Raw genomic sequence first — 24,024 nt, forward strand, 5'->3', positions numbered from 1 at the left:
AGATAAAAAGCTAATTGTGCTAAAAACTAGTATTTTCACTTGATGTAGATTGTGGGGTGCTATTGTTTGAACGTGGTCTGCATTCGTTTTACCGAGGGCCGAAAGAGTTTGTGGGAAATTCGTTGGATCAGACTTGGGACTTGGGTTTGAAAGTTGTGTTGTTGATCAAGCACAATGGCAAGACAAGTGGAATAGAGGGAAAGCTGAAGCTTATGTTTTTGGTTCGACGAGGGCGTCGAACACCTTTGATGGAGAAGGTTTGTTAGCCCTTAGATGAGGACATCAACTATGACTCGAGTGTAGCCGAGTCATGGCCAAGAAATGGGTGATGAGTGGTCGAGTGTTGGGCATGCATTAGGAGTGTTAATCCGAGAAAGCAAGGAACGGCTTGGTTTTGTGGGCAAACCAAGCCGCACTGGTGAAAAATTCTTATGGAAAGAAAAACCCGTGGCAATTACCCAACGACTTGAAAAACAGGTTTAAAACATTAGAATTATTAATTATTTATATAATGTCAAAAATGTTACATTTATCGCATGAGTTATGATATAATAACTTTAAAGTCCATGTAATATTTGTAATTACATCCACCCCTGATGTTAGGATTTCTAACGTTCGTTAATTTCAGGTGGTGTTTGTAATTATGAATACCACAAGGACCTTAAAGTTATTATGATATATCTCAAGGAGTTGATTGTAATTTACCCTATCATTTGTTATGTATTTTGTATTATATGATTATAAAAGTGAGAATTCTGAATTATACCGATTCCGATCTGAAAATTTTCGATTTTAGAATAAGATTTTCCGTTTCAATTACCGAAATACAGTGCATCCAACAACCTATTTTCAGGCAATAGAGGGTCTTCGCCGTTGCGGTCGAACAAGCATTTAGTATGATAAACAATATTTTAGATCCAACATAAAAGCAGTCTCAGTCCCGAGTCCTTAGAAACACAATTGGACGATTGCACATAAACATCAACGAAGGACAGTAAACATAATAAAATATCTATAAAAATTCAAACTAATCGAACTTGTTTCGATTGCTAATGAAGACGAAACTCAAACACAATTCTTAAAGCTCCATAGAAAATTTGAACATGAAACAAGAAAGTTTGGAATAGCCCATAATTTTGCCAGCAAGGCCATTTACAATTTTACTTATACACATTAAATCTTCATGTACAAGAAAGAGAGAGAGAGACACTAATAAGCAATAATAAAATCACAGCCTTTTATTTCATATACGACTCGAATCTCTCCCGAACATGAATCTCCTTGACCAGTCACCAACGACTAGAAATCTCGTTCGCCAGCTCACTTGCTTACTGCACGTAGAAAAATGCAAACCCCGTATAAATAAATCATCTTAAATGCTTAATGCGAGCCTGTAATAGGTACTTAGGTCTCGTTTGGTTGTCAAGATAAGGTAATCAAAGAAAATATATATTCAGCAATCTTGTGATAACTCAATTGTATAAGGCCTCGTTTGGTTACTAAATAGTTGGACTTTGTTTGATGTTTGGTTTTTTATTGGACCTTCCAAAGTCCAGTAATACAATTGGATTTCATTAGATTATTTAATCTAAACTTGGCAACCAAACGAGGCCTAATTGGAGGACCAAGATAAAGAGCTTATTCCGAAAAGTATGGACTAACAAGGATGACTTGTCTTAAGAACCAAACGAGGCCTTAATAATACTGACCTTGCATAAATGGAATACCAAAGCCATTGCGTACTTCGACCCATGGAAACCCAATCGCCCGGCAGTTCCGCAGCTGTTTGCTCCCCTCCCAGTGGTGCAAATTGCCCTAGATGTCTGTACCTGTTTTTCAAGGCACATCATTTATATATGGACAAAATGCACTTTGCCCCCTATAAATTTCTTTTTTTCGCACTTTCCCCCCTAAAAATTAAAAAAGTTGATATTCCCCCTTCGAAATATTATATTGATTGCACTTTGCCCCATCAGCCAATTTTTGGAGGGCATTGTGCAACAAAAATAACATTTTAAATGGCAATGTGCAAAAAAGTAGTGTTCTTAAGGGGCAACGTGCAATATAAATAACATTTAAAGGGGCATTGTGCAACAAAAATCCTCAATTCCGATGAATAATCCATTAGAATTTTGCTATCGGGGCAATGTGCAACAAGAATAATACTTTGAAGGGGGAAATTCATTTCTTTTTAAATTGAGGGGGTAAAGTGCGAAAATTAGAAATTTACAGGGGGTGATGTGCAATTTTCCCTATATATATATATATATATATATATATATATATATATATATATATATATATATATATATAGAGAGAGAGAGAGAGAGAGAGAGAGAGAGAGAGAGAGAGAGAGAGAGAGAGAGAGAGAGAGAGAGAGAGAGATATTGAGTAAAGAAATCAAAGAAAAAAAAGGCCTACTGAAAAGGGCGAAAATCATGACGACCATCACTTCCAAACTTGCGCGGGCCCTCCGGCTCGATTTTACACTTCTCCCGTTTATTAAAGCACTTAGCAAGGTATGCACCTTGTTGAGCAGCAACCTAATAAAAATTAAAAAAATAAAAAATATAATAAAATAAAATGATCACTGAAATAAAGAGACATTAAAATCGAAGTACGCTTTGCTAACCTGAGCAGTAGCGGGGAGGCTCTTCATCTGTTTATCGACATTTGATAATGCTAACTTAAACCCTTCGATGTCAACTTCTTCTCTATCCTTTCCGTTTACGTCTTTTAGTAAATCGGTTACGTCAAATAGATGCTTGTTCTTCAAATATAGTTCCACTTGAGGGTATCGTATGATGATATCTTCAATCACTTCTTTGAATTCTTCGACAGTTAACGTACCCGAATTGTCCTTATCCGCAGCTTCAAATATGGTCGATATATCTTCCTGAAAAATCGATTAAAAAAAAATTATATGCTGAAAAAATTAAATGCATCCCCACTCATATATAAAGTAAATTATGTAAATTATACCATGATTTTTCTTTGATCTACAGTGGCACAATCACCGAGCGCGTACACGTCATCACACCCCTTCACTCGCAGCCACTCGTCGGTTGCCAGAATTCGTCTGTAACCCTGAATAAAAAATAATAAAAAAAAAAACACAGACAATAAATAACTATATTGTTTTAACGGGCTTTCTAAATGTTGATCTGAACGAGGCATAAAGAATGCAGTTATACTAAAGAAACGTATTCCAAACTATCGACAATAATGCACCAATACAGATATGGCCTCGTTTGGTTGCTCAAATAAGATTAGCCAAGATAATATTAAATAATCTTATGAAATAAATAATCTTGTGTCCAATTGTATTGTTGAAACATGCGGGCGGGCCGAAAAGTTAGAGTGGTTTTTTTCCACAAGTGCCTGCGGGCCGGGCCGAAAAGTTATTTGACTAACCAAACATCCAATAAAATCCAATTATTAAATTGGCTATTAATCTTACCAACCAAACGAGGCCATAATACATAGACAAATAGATAACAAATATATGTAATATATATACCTGGCCAATTTGTTCCATAAAGTCTTTGACAACTGGCCTAGTGCCAACTCCGGTCGACCACACTACCATACCGTGAGGTATAGAAACATTCTGCCCCGTCGATTTTGCTTTCATGTCAATCATTCTCTCCGAAACACTCAACACACGGTGCCCCGTCAACACTTGAATCGCGTCTCGTTGGAATTTCTCTTCGGCAAACGAGCTAATCCTTTCGTCGAACCTACACACAAACCCATTATCACTATCACATTCGCAATTTATATACAATTCGGATAATAAAAAAAAATTAGATTTTTACTGATTTTATATATATATATACACACACACTACGCATGGGTTTACGTGTTCAAGATATGGTCACCGGATTGAATAACCGATATGCTGACTAGATCTTTGACCGACGGATATAAATTAACCAAATCTTCATGAACGAAATCGTGAAGCTCCGCAGCAAACTCTACGCCCGTGGGCCCACCTCCAACTATTACGAAATGGAGATTCGTCTTTCTCTCTTCATCGGTCAGACCAGGAATAACAGCCTTTTCGAAACAATCTATTACAGTCCTTCGAATCCTCTGAGCATCTTCTACTTCCTGCACGGAATTTACTATTCATCGTAACTAAAAAATTTATTAACAAACATATTCGTTTTTTATTTCTTTTAGTAAGTTGGGATAAGTGGTACCTTTAGAAAATGACAATGCTCCAATACGCCGGGAGTATTGAATGTGTTGACTTGCGCTCCAATGGCTATAACCAAATAATCGTACTCTAAAGAGAACTCGTTACTACCAACTAAATTCGAATCGATATTTGAGCGGCATAACACCTTTTTGCTTTCGTGGTCGACTTTGAGGCATTCTGCTTCCCAGTACTTAATTTCCCCGTCTCTCTGTCGGGATATTTATGAAATAAAAACTTTCAATATACATAAAGCATAATCCTCCCTCCGTTACATATCATATGTTCTATGTAGATAAAGTCTTTTGTGTTCCGTATTATCTATTTCTTTAGAGTTCCGATAATGGATTTTATCCCTTTTAACCATTATTAATCCAACTCTATTAAGCATTAACTCTATCGATCTTATCACCACATTAAAATGGTAAAGGTTATTTTAGTCCTTTTTTTTCACTTTCTTAATACAGCTGTTAAACCTCTATAAATTAATACAGTCCGGAGACTGACAAAATTCTATTAATTCAGTGAAATGTTAAATTATCCAACTATAATTTAGTATGTTTTTACTGAGTCGGGACCTGAAGAAATTATTATTTAAGCGAGGTTATTAATTTATCGAGGTTCTACTGTATGCATAAAAACCTTAAACGACACTTATTACGGAACAGAAAGAGTATTAAAGAAACGGATTCCATGATTTCTACTGAAAACTAAAAAAATTTGAAGACACATAAAACTAAATGCAAATCCTCGAGAAGGCACCGATGAAGCAAAAAAAATAAAAAATGGTTTACCTTTTTAATAATGTTTCGAATCGGCTCTACGATGCTTCGTGCATCGACAGTTCCACAAGTGACACTAGGCAATAAAGGGGTGAATGCAAAGTAATTTCTAGGCGAAATGACTTGAACATCGTAAGTAGAGATATCTAGATCTTTCAAGAAACTAGTTCCGGCCCATCCCGTACCGAGAACTAAAACCCTCTTTCTCCGTTTAGTTTCGATTTGATTATTCACCGAGGTTTTCGATTCTCCCACCACATCTGAGGGAGAATCTGCATATGCAATGAGGCCTCCACTACTGTATAAAAATCAAGAAAAGGAATATTCTGTTGTAACTAACTACCCACAATCAATGTGGTCAAACATAGATGATGAAAAATCAAAATCAAGAAACTTCTCCAATGTAATTTATTCAGCCCACACCATAATTCATATATCATTTAGCACACGCATCCAAAAAAATTCAAAAACACAAAAACACAAAAATCAGACACAAAAAATCAAGAAAAAATCAGACACAAAACCTAGATAGCAAAATGCAAGAGAAGGTGTGAAACGATGTAATAATTATTACAAGATGGAAACCTGATAGAGCAGAGAGCCAAAAGCTTGGGTGAAGAAAGATGTTGGCCATGGAAAATCCTCTTGAAATATGAGAAATTAGTCATCCCTTCTTCTTCGGGTACAACTTGTGGGTTTCAGTATAATGAGTTCTTGAAATTGTTTGGAGAAAAAACACACTACACTTTTTTCACTACACCTTCTACTCACTCTGTAAAGATCTCCCTTTTTGCCCTTGGTAGTTAGGAACTTTATTTAGTGAATGTCGGTCGCACGTTTCATCTTAATAATTTGCATTTTCTTTAGTGTAAATTACGGTAAAGTTTAAATTACGAAAAGAAACTCATCAAGTATGGTTAATTGCAATCGCCCTTTAACTTTGAATTTTCTTAAACGTTAGTACTTACGGTGTCAAATTTAGTGAAATCTTCTAGATTATGTCAAATATTCTCCAGTTTGTATCCGTTTTACCCTATTTGAGCTCCACATTTTGAAACTAGATGATCATAATTATTTGCTTGTCAGCATCAGATTTTGCTGCATTATTTACTGTTTTTTTACATAAAACGAGGACAAACTAGCGAACACGAACATTCCATGGAACCTAAAAGATTGTGTTGAATTTGACACAATAAAGGTGGACGTGTAAGAAGATTCATATTTGAGGGGATGGGTGTAATTATCCAAACATGAGGGGGTTTTACGTAATTTAACATTTACCTCGGGGTGTGACCGTAATTTCTTACATAAGTTAAGCAACAACTGGTTGGATAATTCAACTTGTCACGTTGTTTTAGGATAGTTGTACTTTTTGAACGGTAAGATAAACAAACATGTGGGTGTTAATTTTGTCCCAACTCCCAATCTATTGGCTACCTCCTATCCAACCAATCATTCTACTCTAGTGTAGTTTTATGGGGTAAATTTTTGAATAATTTAAAATGTAGTGGCTTGAAAAGTAATTTCAGAACAAGTTAACTCACCATTTATGTACCATCAGAATCATCACTTCCGAAAAGAAAAATGATTCTTCGAAAATGAAAAACTAATTCCTATTTCGTTCCAAAAACTAATATAAAATTGTTGTAAGTGTAATTTTTTATTTTTTATTTTGGTGTGTGTATCCCGACGGTGAGGTGTGGGGTGGAGGGAGGGATGGAGAAATCGAATTTCCAGAATCATCTACCCGATAGCATCCATACCAAGTGATTCTTACTCAATCTCAACGATAAACTCAATGAGAATGATGTATTTTCACTCCTCCATATGGCGCATAGTAATCCTCTAGCCATGTAATTTCAAATTACTCCCTCCATTCCATTTTAATTGTCTTTCTAGAGATTTTTTTTTCATTTCAAAATAATTGTCACTTTAGGATTCCAATGAAATATTTATTGTGTTTTCTCAACTATACCCTTATTACTATTTAGAGAATTAATGGTTAAACATTTAATAAAAGTGGTTTTTTAGTCATTTTATTTTGATTTTTCTAGAATCCATGCACATTTATTAGTTTTCTTAATATGTGTGAATTAGGCCAAAAAGACAATTAAAATGGCATAGAGGGAGTATTACATATGTTGGTAAATGGAGACAAAGACAACACATTGTGGGAACATGCATTTAGGAAGTGGATCGTTGGATTTCAATTTGGGTTATTCACATTGTGACATGCCGCCACATATGCATTTCAATTGTTCTCCCATCAGGGTCGTTCTTGAGAAATTGGAGGTCCTAAGCGAGTTTGAAGAATTTGTAAAAAATGGCCCCCTATTTGTATTGTATAATATACACATTAATTCATTCTAACGAGCACGACTGGACAAGATTTTTTTATTAGAAGTTAAGAATTTTGGGAGAAATATGACTAAAATATTGACGAAGTTAAGGTAAATGAAAAGTTTATGGCGTTCGGAGTAGAGCCCCGAATTTATTTTGAAAATAGTACAAAAATGTTATTGAACAAGTAAATATATGTAACCTTTGTTTAAATACAATAAAATTAAAAATAGTATATTTCAACTTGCCAAAACTCTATGAAGTTATTAAAAAATGCAAAGATCGCTGGAAGTTATAAAATTTTGATAGAAGAAATCAATATTTTACTAATAATTGTAATTGATCTAAGACATTTCATTCATATCAAATGCTAGAATAAGTGTAAAAAATTCCAACAAATACTTAAACTATGTAAAATAATATAGATATGGTTATTCAAAGGGATGTGATAAATGTCGTTCGAGCTTTAATAATACCATTACGACTTCAAACGTGATTTTGATCATTTTTAATTCCAAATTTTGTAAAACACGAAAAAGAGAATTTGTAGCATTTTGAGTTAGTTTTCTAATCCAACTCGAATCACAAAAATTGGATGTTGGACGAGAAATATATACATGAATCAATGGATACTGCCCACAACTTTGATGTATTGAGGTATCTAAAATTCAAATGTGACTCATTCATGCATAACTTTGTCACACGGCATCCAATCTAGCGGATTTAAGTTGGATTAGAAAGCTAACTCAAAGGACTACAGTTTTCGTGTTTCGAATTTCGCCAAAATCAAAATAGAAATATGTCAAAATCAGGTTCGATATCAAAACAACATTAGTAAAAGTGAAACGACATTTAACATTTCAGTTATTGAAATTGTATATTCATTTATAAATTTTAAATATCATCAATATTATGACTAGTATATCTATGTACATAAAGAGTAGAAAACATTATTTGGCGGCACCTATTTTTTTCTAAAAATCAGGGGCTCAAGGCTACCGCATCCGTCTCCTATAGTCAGAACGGGCCCTGTCTCCCATTTCTTACCACCTACCATCACCTCGAGATCATTTTCTACCGCATCTACATCGGGTAACAACTAGTTGATAGAGATTCGGAGAAATAGACGACCATGTGGATGTCACTGGTGGACATGTTTTTTTTCCAAGTGTAAACATTTAAGAGTGGCAATTTCTGCTTCAGGTGAAATAACTTTTACCAACACGGATTTCAGATACAAAATTGGTTCAAAATCACCACGAGTAAATACAAAATTGGAGAATACTACAGTTTTCGTCCCTCAAGTTTTCACCAATTTCACATTTGGTCCCTCATGTTTATAGAAAAACACATTTAATCCCTCATGTTTTAAAAATTCAATACTTTTAGTTCTTTATATCAATTTTCCGTTAGTACTAACGGAATCAAACGTGTGTACATCAGTAATTTAACTGATGGACTAACAATAAATTGATGGAAAAGATCAAAATTATCAAATTATTAAAACATAAAGGACCGAATGTATTTTTCCTAAATATAGGGGACCAATTATAGAATGAGTGCAAACATGAGGCATGAGAATTGTATATTTCCCTACATAATTGATCTCTATTGCACCTTTACATATATAAGGAGCCGCTAAAAATAATATCATTTTTAGGATAAGTTGTCGGACCACTTGAGGTATGATGCACCATTCCTTTTAATCCCCAATGAATTTATTGATGTGAAATATCTTACTTGCCAAAAAAATTAAGTGCATTGATTCCAACGCATGTTAAATATATTTTACCTCTATACATTAACTAATTCATAACCAGTGCATTTTATCTCTATAAAGAAATTAACTCATAATACGAAAAATGTAGGTTTAATCAATGCACCAATTTTGTTAACAAATGAACTTTTCATAATATTTCAACAAAGGTCATTTTAACTACACTTTTATTATTTGTTCATCAAATTAATATTGTTTGATTTGCCAGTGGATCACAGTGTACCAAATTTATATGATTTATCCAGTCTACAAATTATAAGATGTATAATAATTGAAAAACTACAATCTTCATTACTAGCATTTAAACATAAGGGTCAACTCAAATCAGAATTCACATTAACTCAACAATTACAAACCGAATCAAAAACTACAACTTCAAGAAATAAAGAACAAATTACAACAGACTCCTTCGAGCATAGATAAATTACGAAAATTCATCTTCTTGTTAAAGGAATTAAAACAACTGCATCAACTATTTAACTCAATTACGCTGACACAAACAAAATAAAAAAAAAAAAAAAAAAAATCTTTAAAGAAATGTATTGCTGTAGTTTGACTCCGGACCGATGGATATTCAAGACGAAGTTGATATCAACAAATAAATATACGAGTTTTTTCAGACACCAAGCCCGATTTATTATTACAGGCAAGAGTATAGTTGAAACTCGTATAAACAAACAAAAACAAACATAAATATATTATAAATAAAATTTATTTTAATTTAGTAATTAAAAAATATTGCAAATTTGCCTCAGTCAATGAATTGTGATCATATTAGTATGGATTAATCAAGAGGTTCATCCTGCAGAAGCAGGAACTTGACTTCACCACACCTCATTTACTATCCAACAAATCCTCATTAGCAAAATTAAACACTTAATCACTTTTTTAAATTAATTAAAAATTAACTTAAATTAAAAATAATCTCAGAAAAATCCAGAAATTTCATGAAAGATATGGCAACCCCAAGTGGTTCTCCCGGAATAAACAGGGTCTTGTGATCAACCATACCTCAATTATTTGGATTAATTCATCATTGAAAAATAAATACATTTCAATTAAATATATTTCAAATAAATAATTTAAAAATATTAGAAAAAAGCTCAGATGTATTAACAGCTTTTCAATCAAGAATTTTCTGAAGCAGAACTGGCATTAAGCTGTGTAAACAATCATCACTGCAAATCAATGAACATTCAAAATACTTCAATAAATCATTTTAATAAATAAGTTTTCAATATATAAGAAGCATATCAGATATATAACAGCTTTTTCAATCAAGAATTATCAACAGCAGCAAATAAATTGTAAAAATAATTAATTAAAAATAATAATAAATATTTAACTGGCTCATATTAAGAAATTCAACCATTTTACCCATATACTTCATCGACTGTAAAAAATCTCAGAAGCGCGGATAACTTTTTAATCACAGCCAAAAATAAAATAAAAATTAAAAATTCAATCTTTTTTTTTTTAAATATAGCGAATTTTTTTTAGATGCAAAACCTGTAGAAAAAAGGAGAGAACCCCCATCAGAAAATTGCTAAAGGTGTGGAGAGACAGATCGAAAGAAGAAAAAATAAATAAAATTGGGAATAAAATAAATATAGGCGTTTTTTTGACACAGAAAGGCCGTGGGTATGAAAGGTACAAAGCGGCGAAATCTGCAACACAAAACGGCGTAGTTTTAGCACAAGCATTGGGGCTGCTTTCTTCATCTATTCAATTATCCAAAGAGCCCGGGGTAGCGACGTGCAATTCGAGAAAAAATACAGAACGATTTACAGAAAATTGAAAACGAATTTGTTTCATAAAATACAGAACGATTTGAAGAAAAGAAAACAAATTTGTTTTGATTTGATGAAGAAAATAGGTTAATCGCTAATTTTGTTAATAGATCTGGTTAGGGTTTGATGGAGATGGAGGAATTGAGGTTGCTCGTCTGCGATTTGAAGATTGGGGTTTTGGGGCTTATATAGAAAAAATTATGACAAATTAATCATCGGGGCCCTTAGTCATCCCTTCTTTAGGTACAACTTCCGGGTTTCGGTATATATTTATGTGCTGCACGGACACTTCTAGTTCTAGAAGGTGAAGAGTCTCTGTATTCGATATTCGGACATTCAAACACGTTTTGTGTCGTAATTTCACTAAAATTAGGATACTTGTATCGCACACAATTTTTCTATCTACTTTGAGAGTCCACCCAAAAGTCTAAATTTCTAGCGGCAATGGCGACCAAGAACACGAGCAGCAAGGGCGAGCGATTCTCTCATGCGATTTGGCGACATATAAAGACCAACCATTTTTATTAGGGATTATTAGGGAAAACACCCTCATATGCATTGTATTATTACACTAGATCCTTTTCTTTTCCCCATTTTTGAGATAAATCCAATTGTATTTTATTAAGTAAATTATATTATTAATAACCTATTTTACCCTTTCTCAATATCTTTAATCTATCCACAACTCTCTATCCCGTAAGCCATCTCATTCATTTATCTTCTCTCCCTTCTCTCAATAACTTTGAACTCACGCCCACTCCATCGCCGCCCCATCGAACGACCAGACAATTTTCGCCCTCCTCCTCATTCTGCTTCTGTTGCTGCCGCCGATTCATCATCTCCGAATCAACCTCGCTCATTTCCGGCGAAGGCATCTCGTTCATCTCCCAAAGAGTGGCGGCGATCTTCCGGGTCAAAACGGGTCAGGTCTATTTCCCACTCTGGGATAGCAAATCCCTATTCATTTCTTCAACTTCAGCAAACCCCCCCCCCCCCCCCCCCCCCCCACCCCCCCCCCCCCCCCATTCATTTCTTTGAACAATCACGAATTTCTGCTCTCCTTCAGGCGCAAAGTTTTGAATATTTCTCGAGGAATCAGCCCGTTGAAGTTCTAAAACCCTAGGTCTGAAATCGATTTCTTCTTAATTGTGTTTTAACCGATTATGATTCTGTGTTTTTTTTTAAATCACAATTGAGTAGCATGATTTTTTTATTCTGTTCGTAGATGATTCGAAACTGTGAGTTCCAAAACGTTCGTGGTTTCAGATTTGGGGATTTGTAACTTGTCGAGACGCTCTCGGTGGTGATGGAATTATAGCATTTGTTGACGGCTGTTGATTCACTCAAGCGTATAGCATTTTTACTCAGAATTATGTCATTGTTGACGGTGGTTGATTCGCTCAAGCACGCTGTCACGGCCCGCTAGTTTTGACCCAACCCCTTGCCGATTTCCCTTGGGTTGGGGAGGTTACAAAGAGTCCAAGTTGTAGCCCAAGTAGGGTTAGGCCCAAGTTGGCCCAATTGTATAGTGGTAGGTAGAACCATTTTTGGTAGGTAGAGGTAGGTGGTGGTAGGTAGAGACAATCAAGGGATTGTTCCACTCCCATCCGTTAGATTAGATCGATCTCCACCGTCCATTGAGGAGGTGGTCTTGTATAAATAGAGGTAGGGTCCTCATTTGTAATCATTCACCAACAAATCCAATAAAGTATTCTTCTACCAACTCTCTTGTCTTCTTACTATCTTTCTTCGTTTCCATCACTTAAGTATTCGCAACACAATTCGGGAGAGGCTGACTTAGCTATCGCGAGGGGCGAGAAGGAGCTAAGGCCGCACGGTTCTTTGTTAAGGGAACAAGTCCGTGATAAGTGGTATCAGAGCCCGGCTAAGGGCTTTGTGTTGATCGAATTCTCAAGCGATGACGAACGTCGAAGACATTTCGTACGTGACCGAGGGACGTGGCAGGGAGGCCCACGTAAACAACAAGAAGAAGAGGGACCACAGCAAGGCTCGTGGGGAGAGTACCAGTACCGAGGCCGTGCTAACGGATCATGGCGAAAGACTCGAGAGGCTCGAGAATAACATCGCCATAGCGGAGCTTAGCGAAAGATTCGAGAAGCTCGAGCACGATACGGGAGTGTTGGAGAATCACGTCGCCGAACAACTCGACTTGTCTAGGGACAATGAGGCGTTGCGGGAGGAACGGTTGGATCGATTGGAGGCCATCATCCAATCCCTCCAAGAGAGCATCGAGGGGATGCGCGACGACTTGGTCTTGTGCAAAAAGGCCGCCGCTAACGGTAGCGTTGGCGCTACTTCGAGTCCAAGGGTGGACTGCCCGAAGCCAACGGGATTCAACGGCGTAAGGGACGCCAAGGAAGTCGAGAACTTCCTATGGAGGATGGAACAATACTTCGAGGGTATCGGTCTAGTCGACGAGACGACTAAGGTAAGAACTTCTTCCCTTTACCTTTCCGATACGGCAATGTTGTGGTGGCGTAGGAAGCACGCCGATATCGAGAAAGGCATTTGCCGAATCGATACTTGGGAGGAGTTCAAGAGGGAACTCAAGCGACACTTCTACCCGGAGAACGTCGTCTATGAGGCTCGAAGGAAGATGAGGGAACTCAAGCAACGAAGTTCAATCCGCGAGTACGTGACGGAGTTCACCACCCTCACCCTTCAAATTCCCAATCTCTCCGAGGAGGACCTTCTTTTCCACTTCACCGATGGGTTACAAGGCTGGGCCAAGCAAGAACTCCACCGACGAGACATCAAATCCGTCGATGAAGCTATTGCCGCCGCCGAGTCTTTAACCGAGTATCAACCGAGAGAGCCGTTGCGAAAAGAGAAGTGGAGCCCGACTAAAGGCGGAGGAGAGAGACGGGACAATCCTGGTCGGGACCATCGAGATAACCGTGACCCAAGGCGAGCGTCAACCTCGAGGGGAGGAGACAAGCCATCCTCACGCCAACAACTTGAAGAGAAGAAGGGATCGTTTGTGCCTAAGGGAGGATGCTTCGTGTGCAAGGGGCCGCACGCGATGAGCCAATGTCCCAAGATGGGGTCCTTGTCGGCACTCTTACAACAAGAGGCCGAGCAAGACACAAACGAGGAGCTAGGCAACGTGGGATCGCTCCAACTTCTCAACGCCTTAAAGGCTAATCCGATGCCGGCAACATCAAGCAAGGGGCTGATGTACGTGGAGGCCCGCATCAACGGTACGCCAGCAAAGGTGATGGTGGACACGGGAGCGACCCACAACTTCATCACCGAAGACGAGGCCAAGAGGGTTGGCCTACGGTGGGCAAGACGAGACGGTTGGCTCAAGGCCGTTAACGCTAAAGCACAACCGGTCAACGGTGTAGCACGAGACGCGGAGCTACACTTAGGCACTTGGAAGGGCCAAGTGGATTTTTCGGTAGCACCGATGGATGATTTCAAGGTGGTGCTAGGCATGGACTTCTTCCGCAAGGTAATGGCTATCCCAATGCCTTGTTTCAATTCGGTTTGCATTTTAGAGAAGGGGACACCTTGCATGGTGCCGGCCATCAACGGCACCACTAAGGAAGAAAGCACACAACCAAGGCAACTGTCGGCCATGCAAGTTGCCAAGGGAGTTCGACGGGGCGAGCCGACATTCTTAGCCACTTTAAAGGAGGAAAACCCGCTCGTGAACAAAGAGGAGGACGCGCCACCGATCATCCAAACCGTCTTGGAGGCCAACCAAGACGTGATGCCACCAAATTTGCCCAACAAGCTTCCACCTAGGAGGGAGGTGGATCATGCCATCGAGTTGGAGCCGGGAGCCAAGCCACCCGCCATGGCTCCCTATCGCATGTCACCGCCGGAGCTTGAGGAGCTCCGAAAGCAACTTAACGAGTTGGTCGAGACGGGGAAGATCCGACCATCGAAGGCACCTTACGGCGCACCGGTCCTATTCCAAAAGAAGCACGATGGTTCTTTGAGGATGTGCGTGGACTACCGGGCGCTAAACAAGGTAACCATTAAGAATAAGTACCCTATTCCCTTGATAGCCGATTTGTTCGATAGGCTTGGTAAAGCCAAGATATACACGAAGATGGACTTGCAAAAGGGCTACTACCAAGTTCGCATTGTCGAAGGGGACGAGCCAAAGACAACGTGCATCACTCGATACGGTTCTTACGAGTGGCTCGTCATGCCGTTCGGGTTAACCAATGCCCCGGCAACGTTTTGCACTCTCATGAACAAGATTTTCCATCCATACTTAGATCGGTTCGTGGTGGTCTACTTGGACGACATCGTCGTTTATAGCAATACCATGGAGGAGCATGTCAACCACCTTCGCACCGTCTTCCAAGTACTTCGGGAAAACGAGCTGTTCGTGAAGAAAGAGAAGTGCGAGTTTGCCAAGGAGGAGGTCCAATTCTTGGGGCATATCATCGGGCACGGGCGACTCCAAATGGATGGAGCGAAGATCAAGGCTATCACCGAGTGGGAACCGCCGACTAAGGTAACCGAGTTACGATCTTTTCTTGGTTTAATCAATTATTACCGGCGGTTCATAAATGGGTACTCGGCACGAGCGGCGCCATTAACCGACTTACTCAAGAAGAACAAGACGTGGGAGTGGCCCGACTCATGCCAACGGGCGTTCGAGGACTTAAAGGCAGCGGTGAGCCAAGAGCCGGTCCTCGCCCTACCGGACTTTGGGAAGTCGTTCGAGTTGCACACGGACGCTTCCGACTTTGCAATTGGAGGGGTCTTGATGCAAGAGGGGCATCCGATCGCCTTCGAGAGCCGAAAGCTCAACGAGACGGAACGGCGCTACACGGTCCAAGAGAAGGAGATGACCGCCATCATCCATTGCCTTCGAGTATGGCGACATTATCTATTAGGCGCACCGTTCGTGGTCAAGACCGACAACATTGCCACGAGCTACTTCCAAACGCAAAAGAAGCTCTCGCCAAAGCAAGCACGGTGGCAAGACTTTCTAGCGGAGTTCGACTACGTTTTGGAGTACAAACCGGGGAAGGCAAACGTTGTGGCCGATGCCTTGAGTAGAAAGGCCGAACTCGCAGCGATTAGCTCGACAAGGGGGAACTTGGCCGACGTGATCCGAGGAGGGCTCGAACATGATCCAATCGCCAAGGAGCTAATTCGACTTGTCAAGGAGGGCAATTTCAAGATCGTCCCAACTTATTCGAGGCAACGAGGACGTCGCCGGATTAGGCGGGGGAGGATGTCACGGCCCGCTAGTTTTGACCCAACCCCTTGCCGATTTCCCTTGGGTTGGGGAGGTTACAAAGAGTCCAAGTTGTAGCCCAAGTAGGGTTAGGCCCAAGTTGGCCCAATTGTATAGTGGTAGGTAGAACCATTTTTGGTAGGTAGAGGTAGGTGGTGGTAGGTAGAGACAATCAAGGGATTGTTCCACTCCCATCCGTTAGATTAGATCGATCTCCACCGTCCATTGAGGAGGTGGTCTTGTATAAATAGAGGTAGGGTCCTCATTTGTAATCATTCACCAACAAATCCAATAAAGTATTCTTCTACCAACTCTCTTGTCTTCTTACTATCTTTCTTCGTTTCCATCACTTAAGTATTCGCAACACAATTCGGGAGAGGCTGACTTAGCTATCGCGAGGGGCGAGAAGGAGCTAAGGCCGCACGGTTCTTTGTTAAGGGAACAAGTCCGTGACAACGCGCTAGGGTTTTTGTGCGGCGAGGAGACGACTGATTCTATTCATGTCAACCACTGCTTTCATTTTTCGTCGCAAAGGTAAATTAATTCCAGACTTTTTTCACCGCAAAGGTAAATTGATTACGGAAATTTTTATTTATTCTTTATTATAACTTTGTGCTCTGTTTTTTTTTTTTTTATTTTTTTTGAAGTACAGTAAATAGATTTTTATTATTATTAACTTATTTATATTAATATTTAAAACAAATTGAATGTTTTTTTATATTAGTAGATTTCATTAATTTCTGTAAGTTTTTAGTGGTTTTCGTTATAATTAGAGTGGATTGTCTTTTTAAAAGGGGATTTTTTTTAGTGGATTTGGTTAATTTCGTAGTAGATTACGTTAGTATTTTAGTGGTTTTCTACATTTTTATAGTGATCTTTGATGAGCTTAATAGTAGTGGATTTCGTTAATATTAGTGGTTTTCGTTACTTTGTAGTTGATTTTCGGTAAGTTTTTAGTGGATTTCGATGTAATTTGAGTGGATTTTCTCTTGAAAAGAGGAATTGTTTTGTAGTGGATTAGGTTAATTTGTACTGAATTACGTTAATATTTTAGTGGTTTTCTATATTTTATAGTGGTTTTCGATGAGTTTACTAGTAGCGGATTTTGTTAATATTAGTGGATTTCGTTAATTTCTAGTTGTTCTCGGTAAGTTTTTAGTGGATTTCGATATAATTTGAGTAGATTTTGTCTTCGAAAAGAGGAATTTTTTTGTAGTGGATTAGGTTAATTTTGTAGTGGTCTTTGCTTTCAGAATGAATTTTATTTCGTATGAATTAAATTGACACGTTGTTGTCTCCTGTTTCTTTTTGTTAGGTTTTTGAACAGGCGGCGATGGCACAAGGGTGATTAGGTTGGGTGATGCTCGGGTAACTCTACTATTTGTTAGTGGTGATGGCGTTTGTTGGTGACTTTAGAAAAAAATACCCAGAGTAATAGTAATTCTTAACTATTTGTTATAACACATTGTTTTTCTTTTACTATCGATGATTTGCTTATCTACATTAGATGATGTTGATCGTGGAAGTTTTATAGTTAATTACATTTAATTTCATAGTGGGATTATGTTAATTTTATTTGAATTATGTTAATTTAATAGTTCATTTCGATAAGTTTATAGTGGATTTCGATAAATATGTAGCGAATTTCAATTTGATAACCTGGTAAAAAAATTAAAAAAATATTATTTAATAAAACATTGAAAAATAAAACAAAAGAAATTTATTTTTTTAATCAAAATAAAAACTAAAAAAATTAAATAAAACATTTTTTCCGGAAAAAATCGAAAAAATCGAAAAGACGATTTGAAAAAAATGAAATTAAAAGACTGGAAAAAAAAAACTGAAAATAAAATAAAACCATTTAAAAAAAATTAAAATGAAAAAATGAAAAATATGAATAAGAAAAAACTAATTTAAAATAAAAATAGAAAATAAAAATTAGGGATTATTTTGTAGACCCCCCTCATTTCCAAATTATATAGAACTAACTACCAAGTGGATTACACTCTAGGTGAAACCCCCCTCATTTCGAAAATATTTTGACATACCCCCCTGGGCTACCCTGAAGTACCTATAATACTCTTCTAAAATCAGTTTTAACCCTAGCCACTCACGGTCTCTCTCTTCTTCTCCCAGATTCAAAATTCCGCCTCTACAAACCTCTCACCGGCGAAATTGCTTCCCGGAGCCATAACTCTCTCTTCGGTGGTCGGAATTCGATGGTTTAACTACCGTTGGATTCCTCTCGTCGAGCTCTTTATTTTGGTGGTGATTTCATTCAGTTTCGAGCGCGGATCTGTTTCTGCAATTTTTTTTCATTCGAAGACGGTGGTCTTGCCGGAGCTTTATTTTGTGTTCCACCCGTCGAAATTTGACAGGTCATCCACCGTTGGATTCCTCTCGTCGGGATCTATATTTTGATGGTAATTTCGTTTATTTTTATCTTTTCAGATTTATTTGTATATTTTTTTGCATTTCCCATCAATAACCTCTCTCTCTATCTCTCGATCTCTTAATAATGTTTGGTGATTTTTGAGTGTTTTGATGTTTTTATTCAAATTTGTTGATTTGCACTAAAGTAATTTCTTTTTGTTTTGATTTTGCAATTGCAGCTTAATGAAGGCCATTGATCCTTTCCTTGAAGGTGTCAAATTTTTGTTTTTTTAAGTTACATCAGATCTGTTCAACAGACTGTATACATAACTATACATTACTATAGTAACATGTAGTTATATATGCGTATATTTATGTATTTTCGTTTTGTATTTTATTGGTTCTGATGTGATTTATAATAAAAATATTTAAATTTGTAAATTTTTGTTGGGGTTTTATGAATTTATTTTGTACAAGTCAGTATTCGTGTGTGTATACAATTGATCGACTAAAAATATGGGGAAAAAACGAACATAACTATGAATTACTATAGGTAGTTACATGTAGTTATTTTCAGTACTGTAAACATATTGTTTTGAAAATTAAAAAAAAAAATTAAAAAATAAAAATAAAAAAAATAAAAAAAATAATAATTTTTTTTATTTTAAAAAAAAAATTAAAAATATATATATATATATATATATATATATATATATATATATATATATATATATATATATATATATATATATATATATATATATATATATATATATATATATATATATATATATATATATATATATATATATATATATATATATATATATATATATATATATATTTAACAAACAGATTTATAAAAAAAAAAAAGAAAAGAAAATAATAATAAATAAATCAGCGAAAATGATAAATGCAGGACCATAAATGTTGAATGCAGTTTGGCCGAAAATTGCACATAAGGGTAGTATAGTACTTTCGCGTCCCCAGGGGGGTATGTCAAAGGATGATTTGGGCTTGAGTTTATCCCTACTTTATTTAGTGGCTAGGGGGGTATGTAAAATAACCCCTAAAAATTAATCAAAATTAAAATAAATATAAAATATAAAGAAATCCAAAAAACCCTAAATGGAGTAATCTGCATTTAATGGGATTAGTTAGGGCATTTTGGGTAGTTTGTGTCATTTGGGTTTATGTCAAAAATCACATTAAAATTTGGATTTATCAAGAAGTCAAAATCCAATGAGGGGTGTTTGTCATATAGCCCCTTTTAGGGGTATGTAAAATAACCCCTAAAAATTAATCAAAATTAAAATAAATATAAAATATAAAGAAATCCAAAAAACCCTAAATGGAGTAATCTGCATTTAATGGGATTAGTTAGGGCATTTTGGGTAATTTGTGTCATTTGGGTTTATGTCAAAAATCACATTAAAATTTGGATTTATCAAGAAGTCAAAATCCAATGAGGGATGTTTGTCATATAGCCCCTTTTTATTATTCTAGGCTAACCATGTGTGACAAACTCGACCTAGCGACCGTTGGCAATGGAATTTGAACACGGGTCAATTGACTCATGCTCACTTGCTCAAACCGCTAGGTCATCACTTGCGTGACATCTAATAATTATTAGATTGTTATGTTTATTATGTTTTAGTTTTAAAATATATCATATTTGATGTTGAGGGTAAGTGATTAATGATACTTTAAAGGGGTAAGTATTACATATGCTATATAACAAAATTACGCCTAACCCTTTAAACTAATTTCCTAATTCTAACCCCAATTTAACTTCAATTTAATCAATTTTAAAAAAAATCAAATTTGACTTATTTTTTTGTTTTGAATTTTTTTTGCCGCCTGTTTTCGGCATTGACTTTTTTTTTTTTTTTTTTCTTTCATGTCTGATTTTTCCGCCGCCGATTTTTCGGCGTTGACTTTTTTTAATTAATTTTTTTTTTCAGTCTATTCTTTCCGCAGCCGGTTTCCAGCGTTGAGTTTTTTTAGTTTTTCTTTTCCTAATTTTTTTGTCCCTTTTTTTACGCCCGCTACTAAACGTTGACCGTAATTGTACTGTCATTAACAGTAATTACAGTGTCGCTGACCGTAATTGTATTGTCAACGACAGTGCAATTACGTACATGTACTGTCGTTGATAGTACAATTACCGTCAGCCACAACAATATTATTATTTTTTTGGTTTTTTTAATTTATTTGTTCGATTTGTTGACAAGTCAATGTAATTATATTACTGTCGTTAACGTTAAAATTACTGTAAACACAATAATATTATTGTGGTTGACGGTAATATTACTGTTGTTACAGTAATATTATTGTGGATGACAGTAATATTACTGTCAACCACATCAATATTATTTTTTTTTTGCTTTTTATTATGTTTGCATTTGTTGAACGGTCAACATATTAAGAGAGTGTTTTGCTAAGCTTATAAGATATTAAAAGGAGCTTATAAGATGTATTAGAGTTTATAAGCTCTTCCCAAGTGTTTGGTAAATTTAAAAAAAAACGATCTTAATTTTTTTATAAAATAAGCTGTTGGAGAGCAAATAAGATCTTTTTTAGAAAGTACATCTACCCCACATTTTTATTTAAGATCTTATAAGGAGTAAAAATAGGAAATAAGTTCATTATCCAAACACACTAAAAATTAATCCTAAAAATAAGATATATCAGCTTATCAGCTCTTAAAACATGTTATCAGACGTAAGAGCTTATCAGTTGTTTAAAAGAAGTTTAGCCAAACACCCTCTAATATTACTCTATTATATAATAATAATGATCTTTGTTGTGTTAATATTACTATGCTAGAGAATTATATAACAATATTATTGTGTAAAACAGTATAGTTAATATTATTGTGCCAACCACCATAATCTTGTTGTTAAAACGGGGCAAAAAGATGTTAAAGAAAAAAAATCAAAAAAAAAAAAAAAAGTCAACGACACCGGTCATCGGCGGCAGAAAGAAGGAAAAAAAGACGAAAAAGTCAACGCAGAAGACCGACGAAAAAATCAGGAGAAAAAAAAGTCAACAGCGGCGACGGGCGAAAATTGTACTCAAAATTGAGTTTTGAATAAGAATTGAATAACTTGTAAAATTTGGGGTCAAAATGAAGTTAAATTAAATTAAAGGATGAATTTTTTGCATATTAAAATGTGAGAGGCTATTTTTAGTATTTTACACACCCTTGGACAATGTGTCGATTTTTTTGTAAAATAGTTTTTTGTCTGAACCCCATTATGAATAAACTGGTGTTTGCAAACTTATTTAAAAACATGGGGTTGTCTAGGGTCCGAGAGGGCTGTACTTCTCGGACCCTAATTTTTTTAATCTTGCGCGTACAAAATACTTAAGTTTCAATCTCATCCATTGATTTATGTGTACGATCCAGTACGACCTAGTACGACACTAGAAATTTAAAAAATAATGTACGAACCCAGTAAAAACACATCGTACACCACCGTACACACATCGTACTTTTTATAAATTACATATTTAACCTTATAAACTCCAATAAAAAAAACAAAATATCTATTAAGAAATATTATAATAATCATAATTAATTAACAACACTACGCGATCAAATTAAATCAAAGCATCACAAATTTTCTTCCCAAAACGAAAATCCCCATCTCGACAAGCATCCCCTTCTTCTCACAAAAGAAATCAAATATGATTTCTTCGTATGTTGAAAACTTTTGATTGGTTGAAGCACTCCACCTATTCGATGAAACACCTCTCAAAGACATAGTCATGTGGATTTATGATTCGAGGTTGCGTCAATTGCGGAAATCTAGAGATGGGTTTGCGGATTTTTAACGAAATGTGTGAAAATGAGGTGAGTACTGCGTTGTAGTATAGGTCTAGTGTTTCGATTGTTTTCTGATTGGGGTTTTGAATTTTTCCTTTCCCATGGTGAAATGGTTGAATCTTGTACCTAGTTTGGTGTTGTTGAGGTGTTGACAAAATTTCAAATAGGAATTGTGTCTGATTTTGGATTATCTGATTCTCTAGCTCATTGCACTGAGCTCTATGGTTTTTTGCATTGTTGTTCGTGTAAAGAACTTAAAACCGTACGGAACAAGTGGAAATGGCGGAAAGGCAGCCCAGCCTCAACCTCATCAAATGCCGCTTATCCTCTTGTCTACACCATCACAACAATTTGTAGAAGCCAATCACCTATCTACCTTTCCGATCTTCGAGGCTAATCGAATGAAGGGGTTTTATCCAGAGTCATAATGGCCAATCAGCACTAGTAACCAACTATCAGCCGTAATGTCGCTTACCAGCTACATATGGGCAATCAACATTAGTACCCAGGATATCTCGTTGATTTCTGCAAATGCTGAGCCGGTGTTCCGCAAAAGAATGGCCTTGCTATCTTTGCAATTGACTTTCGCATGATGTGATGCCAAAATCTTCTGAACGCATTTGATGATGTGATGGAAATTCATGAAAAACTTGCAGTTGAATTTCTGATGTTTGTTATTGATAAAAAAAAAATGTGATTTTATTTGCAAGGGTATTGTTTTCGTCTTTGTTCGATGTTGTTTTGTTTATATGGTCTCTTTTTTGGTTGTCGATGTGATCTTGGAGTTGTGTTGTAGTAGTTGGTTCTTCGTATTGGTAGGTCTTTTGATTATGCGGTAAACTATGATAGATCTAAGTTGAATTATACATAAGTTTCGCCTTTTTAGAAGTATTCACATTTTCTTCTGCCAAAGAATTTTCTCTGGTTCACTACAATGTCATATTGCTCATCCTAAATGAGGTGCAGTACTTCTAAAAAAAACAAAAAATAAAAATTGAGGTGCGGTATTATAAAAAAAAAATTTAAAAAAAATGAAAATGTCTCCCTGGATCTTATAGCATTTGTTTGAATTGTTCCTTTCTGATAATATTCTTCTATCGATTTGTTCACTTGCATCCATCGTAAAATTAGAACATAAGGCATTATGTTTTTATATTTTTGGTTGGTCGAATTTGCAAAAGAGCCTTTACACCAGAAAAATTGACATTGAGATATCATTGCAAATGAGCGGAACATTCTTTGCACATGCACTCCAGAAAAATGTATAGAATCAAATGCTTACAATTTAACAGTCCATATTTTTCATTGAAAAACAAAATTGCGAAAAAAAAAGCTCCAGGGACAGCAAATCTATGCCTGCAAGAACCACATCAACTAAGTTGTATCTGAAAAATCTGAGAAAAAGTCTGCAATAATGCACACAAAAAGAATAATAAGGCAGTAACTATCAAGGCGTTAAGAACTGTTCCATACATTTATTGGCTTTGACAAGGACCTATATGTATCAACATTATTACAAGTTAAACAACACTAACTCGAAAAAATATTCCATTTGCTCCAATCCCAAATAATATATATATATATATATATATATATATATATATATATATATATATATATATATATATATATATATATATATATATATATATATATATATATATATATATATAAAGGGTGGTGTTATGACAGTGTTATACAT

At 36.1% G+C, this 24,024-nt stretch overlaps 2 protein-coding genes, 2 long non-coding RNA genes and 4 other non-coding genes across 9 annotated transcripts; 3 read left to right on the forward strand and 5 right to left on the reverse strand.

Moving 5' to 3' along the window:
- Positions 1-1,065: 1,065 nt before the first annotated feature.
- On the reverse strand, positions 1,066-11,154 carry LOC105972075 (external alternative NAD(P)H-ubiquinone oxidoreductase B1, mitochondrial). 2 transcript variants are annotated; one of them, XM_088827530.1, is made up of 11 exons: positions 11,138-11,154; positions 5,569-5,670; positions 4,996-5,281; positions 4,206-4,412; positions 3,863-4,113; positions 3,521-3,740; positions 2,983-3,087; positions 2,633-2,896; positions 2,422-2,543; positions 1,710-1,829; positions 1,066-1,331 (listed from the first exon to the last, which is right to left on the reverse strand). In XM_088827530.1, exons 2-11 carry the CDS (start codon positions 5,649-5,651, stop codon positions 1,244-1,246), a joined length of 1,746 nt encoding a protein of 581 aa, XP_088683656.1. In that variant the 5' UTR covers positions 5,652-5,670; positions 11,138-11,154; the 3' UTR covers positions 1,066-1,243. The 2 variants fall into 2 exon arrangements, with proteins under 2 accessions (XP_088683656.1, XP_012852460.2); XM_012997006.2 differs by lacking the exon at positions 11,138-11,154 and having other exon boundaries at positions 5,569-5,817.
- On the reverse strand, positions 9,636-9,741 carry LOC148765612 (small nucleolar RNA snoR97). The gene has a single exon (XR_016029442.1). It is a non-coding gene; the product is annotated as a small nucleolar RNA snoR97 (small nucleolar RNA).
- LOC148765613 (small nucleolar RNA Z223) lies at positions 10,197-10,287 on the reverse strand. The gene has a single exon (XR_016029439.1). It is a non-coding gene; the product is annotated as a small nucleolar RNA Z223 (small nucleolar RNA).
- Positions 10,447-10,538, reverse strand: LOC148765614 (small nucleolar RNA U36a). Its single transcript, XR_016029426.1, has one exon. It is a non-coding gene; the product is annotated as a small nucleolar RNA U36a (small nucleolar RNA).
- Positions 10,706-10,861, reverse strand: LOC148765615 (small nucleolar RNA snoR134). The gene has a single exon (XR_016029463.1). It is a non-coding gene; the product is annotated as a small nucleolar RNA snoR134 (small nucleolar RNA).
- Positions 11,155-12,297: 1,143 nt separating the features above from the next.
- On the forward strand, positions 12,298-16,428 carry LOC148765616 (uncharacterized). The gene has a single exon (XM_088811925.1). The coding sequence runs from the start codon at positions 12,809-12,811 to the stop codon at positions 16,193-16,195; it is 3,387 nt and encodes a 1,128-aa protein (XP_088668051.1). The 5' UTR covers positions 12,298-12,808; the 3' UTR covers positions 16,196-16,428.
- Positions 16,429-18,254: 1,826 nt separating this feature from the next.
- LOC148765617 (uncharacterized) lies at positions 18,255-18,931 on the forward strand. Its single transcript, XR_016029207.1, has 2 exons — positions 18,255-18,540; positions 18,730-18,931. It is a non-coding gene; the product is annotated as an uncharacterized LOC148765617 (long non-coding RNA).
- Positions 18,932-22,079: 3,148 nt separating this feature from the next.
- Positions 22,080-23,210, forward strand: LOC148765618 (uncharacterized). Its single transcript, XR_016029361.1, has 2 exons — positions 22,080-22,349; positions 22,574-23,210. It is a non-coding gene; the product is annotated as an uncharacterized LOC148765618 (long non-coding RNA).
- Positions 23,211-24,024: the final 814 nt, after the last annotated feature.

Source organism: Erythranthe guttata, chromosome 13, assembly GCF_056151865.1.
Source record: "Erythranthe guttata isolate IM_541 chromosome 13, IM_541, whole genome shotgun sequence".
Taxonomy (NCBI): Eukaryota; Viridiplantae; Streptophyta; class Magnoliopsida; order Lamiales; family Phrymaceae; genus Erythranthe; species Erythranthe guttata.

Coding starts and splice junctions, on each gene's coding strand:
- LOC105972075 (XM_088827530.1), bottom strand. CDS start 5,651: ATGACTAATTTCTCATATTTCAAGAGGATTTTCCATGGCCAACATCTT. Junction 3,741..3,862: donor GGTGACCATATCTTGAACAC/GTAAACCCATGC, acceptor GTTTGTGTGTAG/GTTCGACGAAAGGATTAGCT. Junction 1,332..1,709: donor TGGTATTCCATTTATGCAAG/GTCAGTATTATT, acceptor TTCTACGTGCAG/TAAGCAAGTGAGCTGGCGAA.
- LOC148765616 (XM_088811925.1), top strand. CDS start 12,809: ATGACGAACGTCGAAGACATTTCGTACGTGACCGAGGGACGTGGCAGG.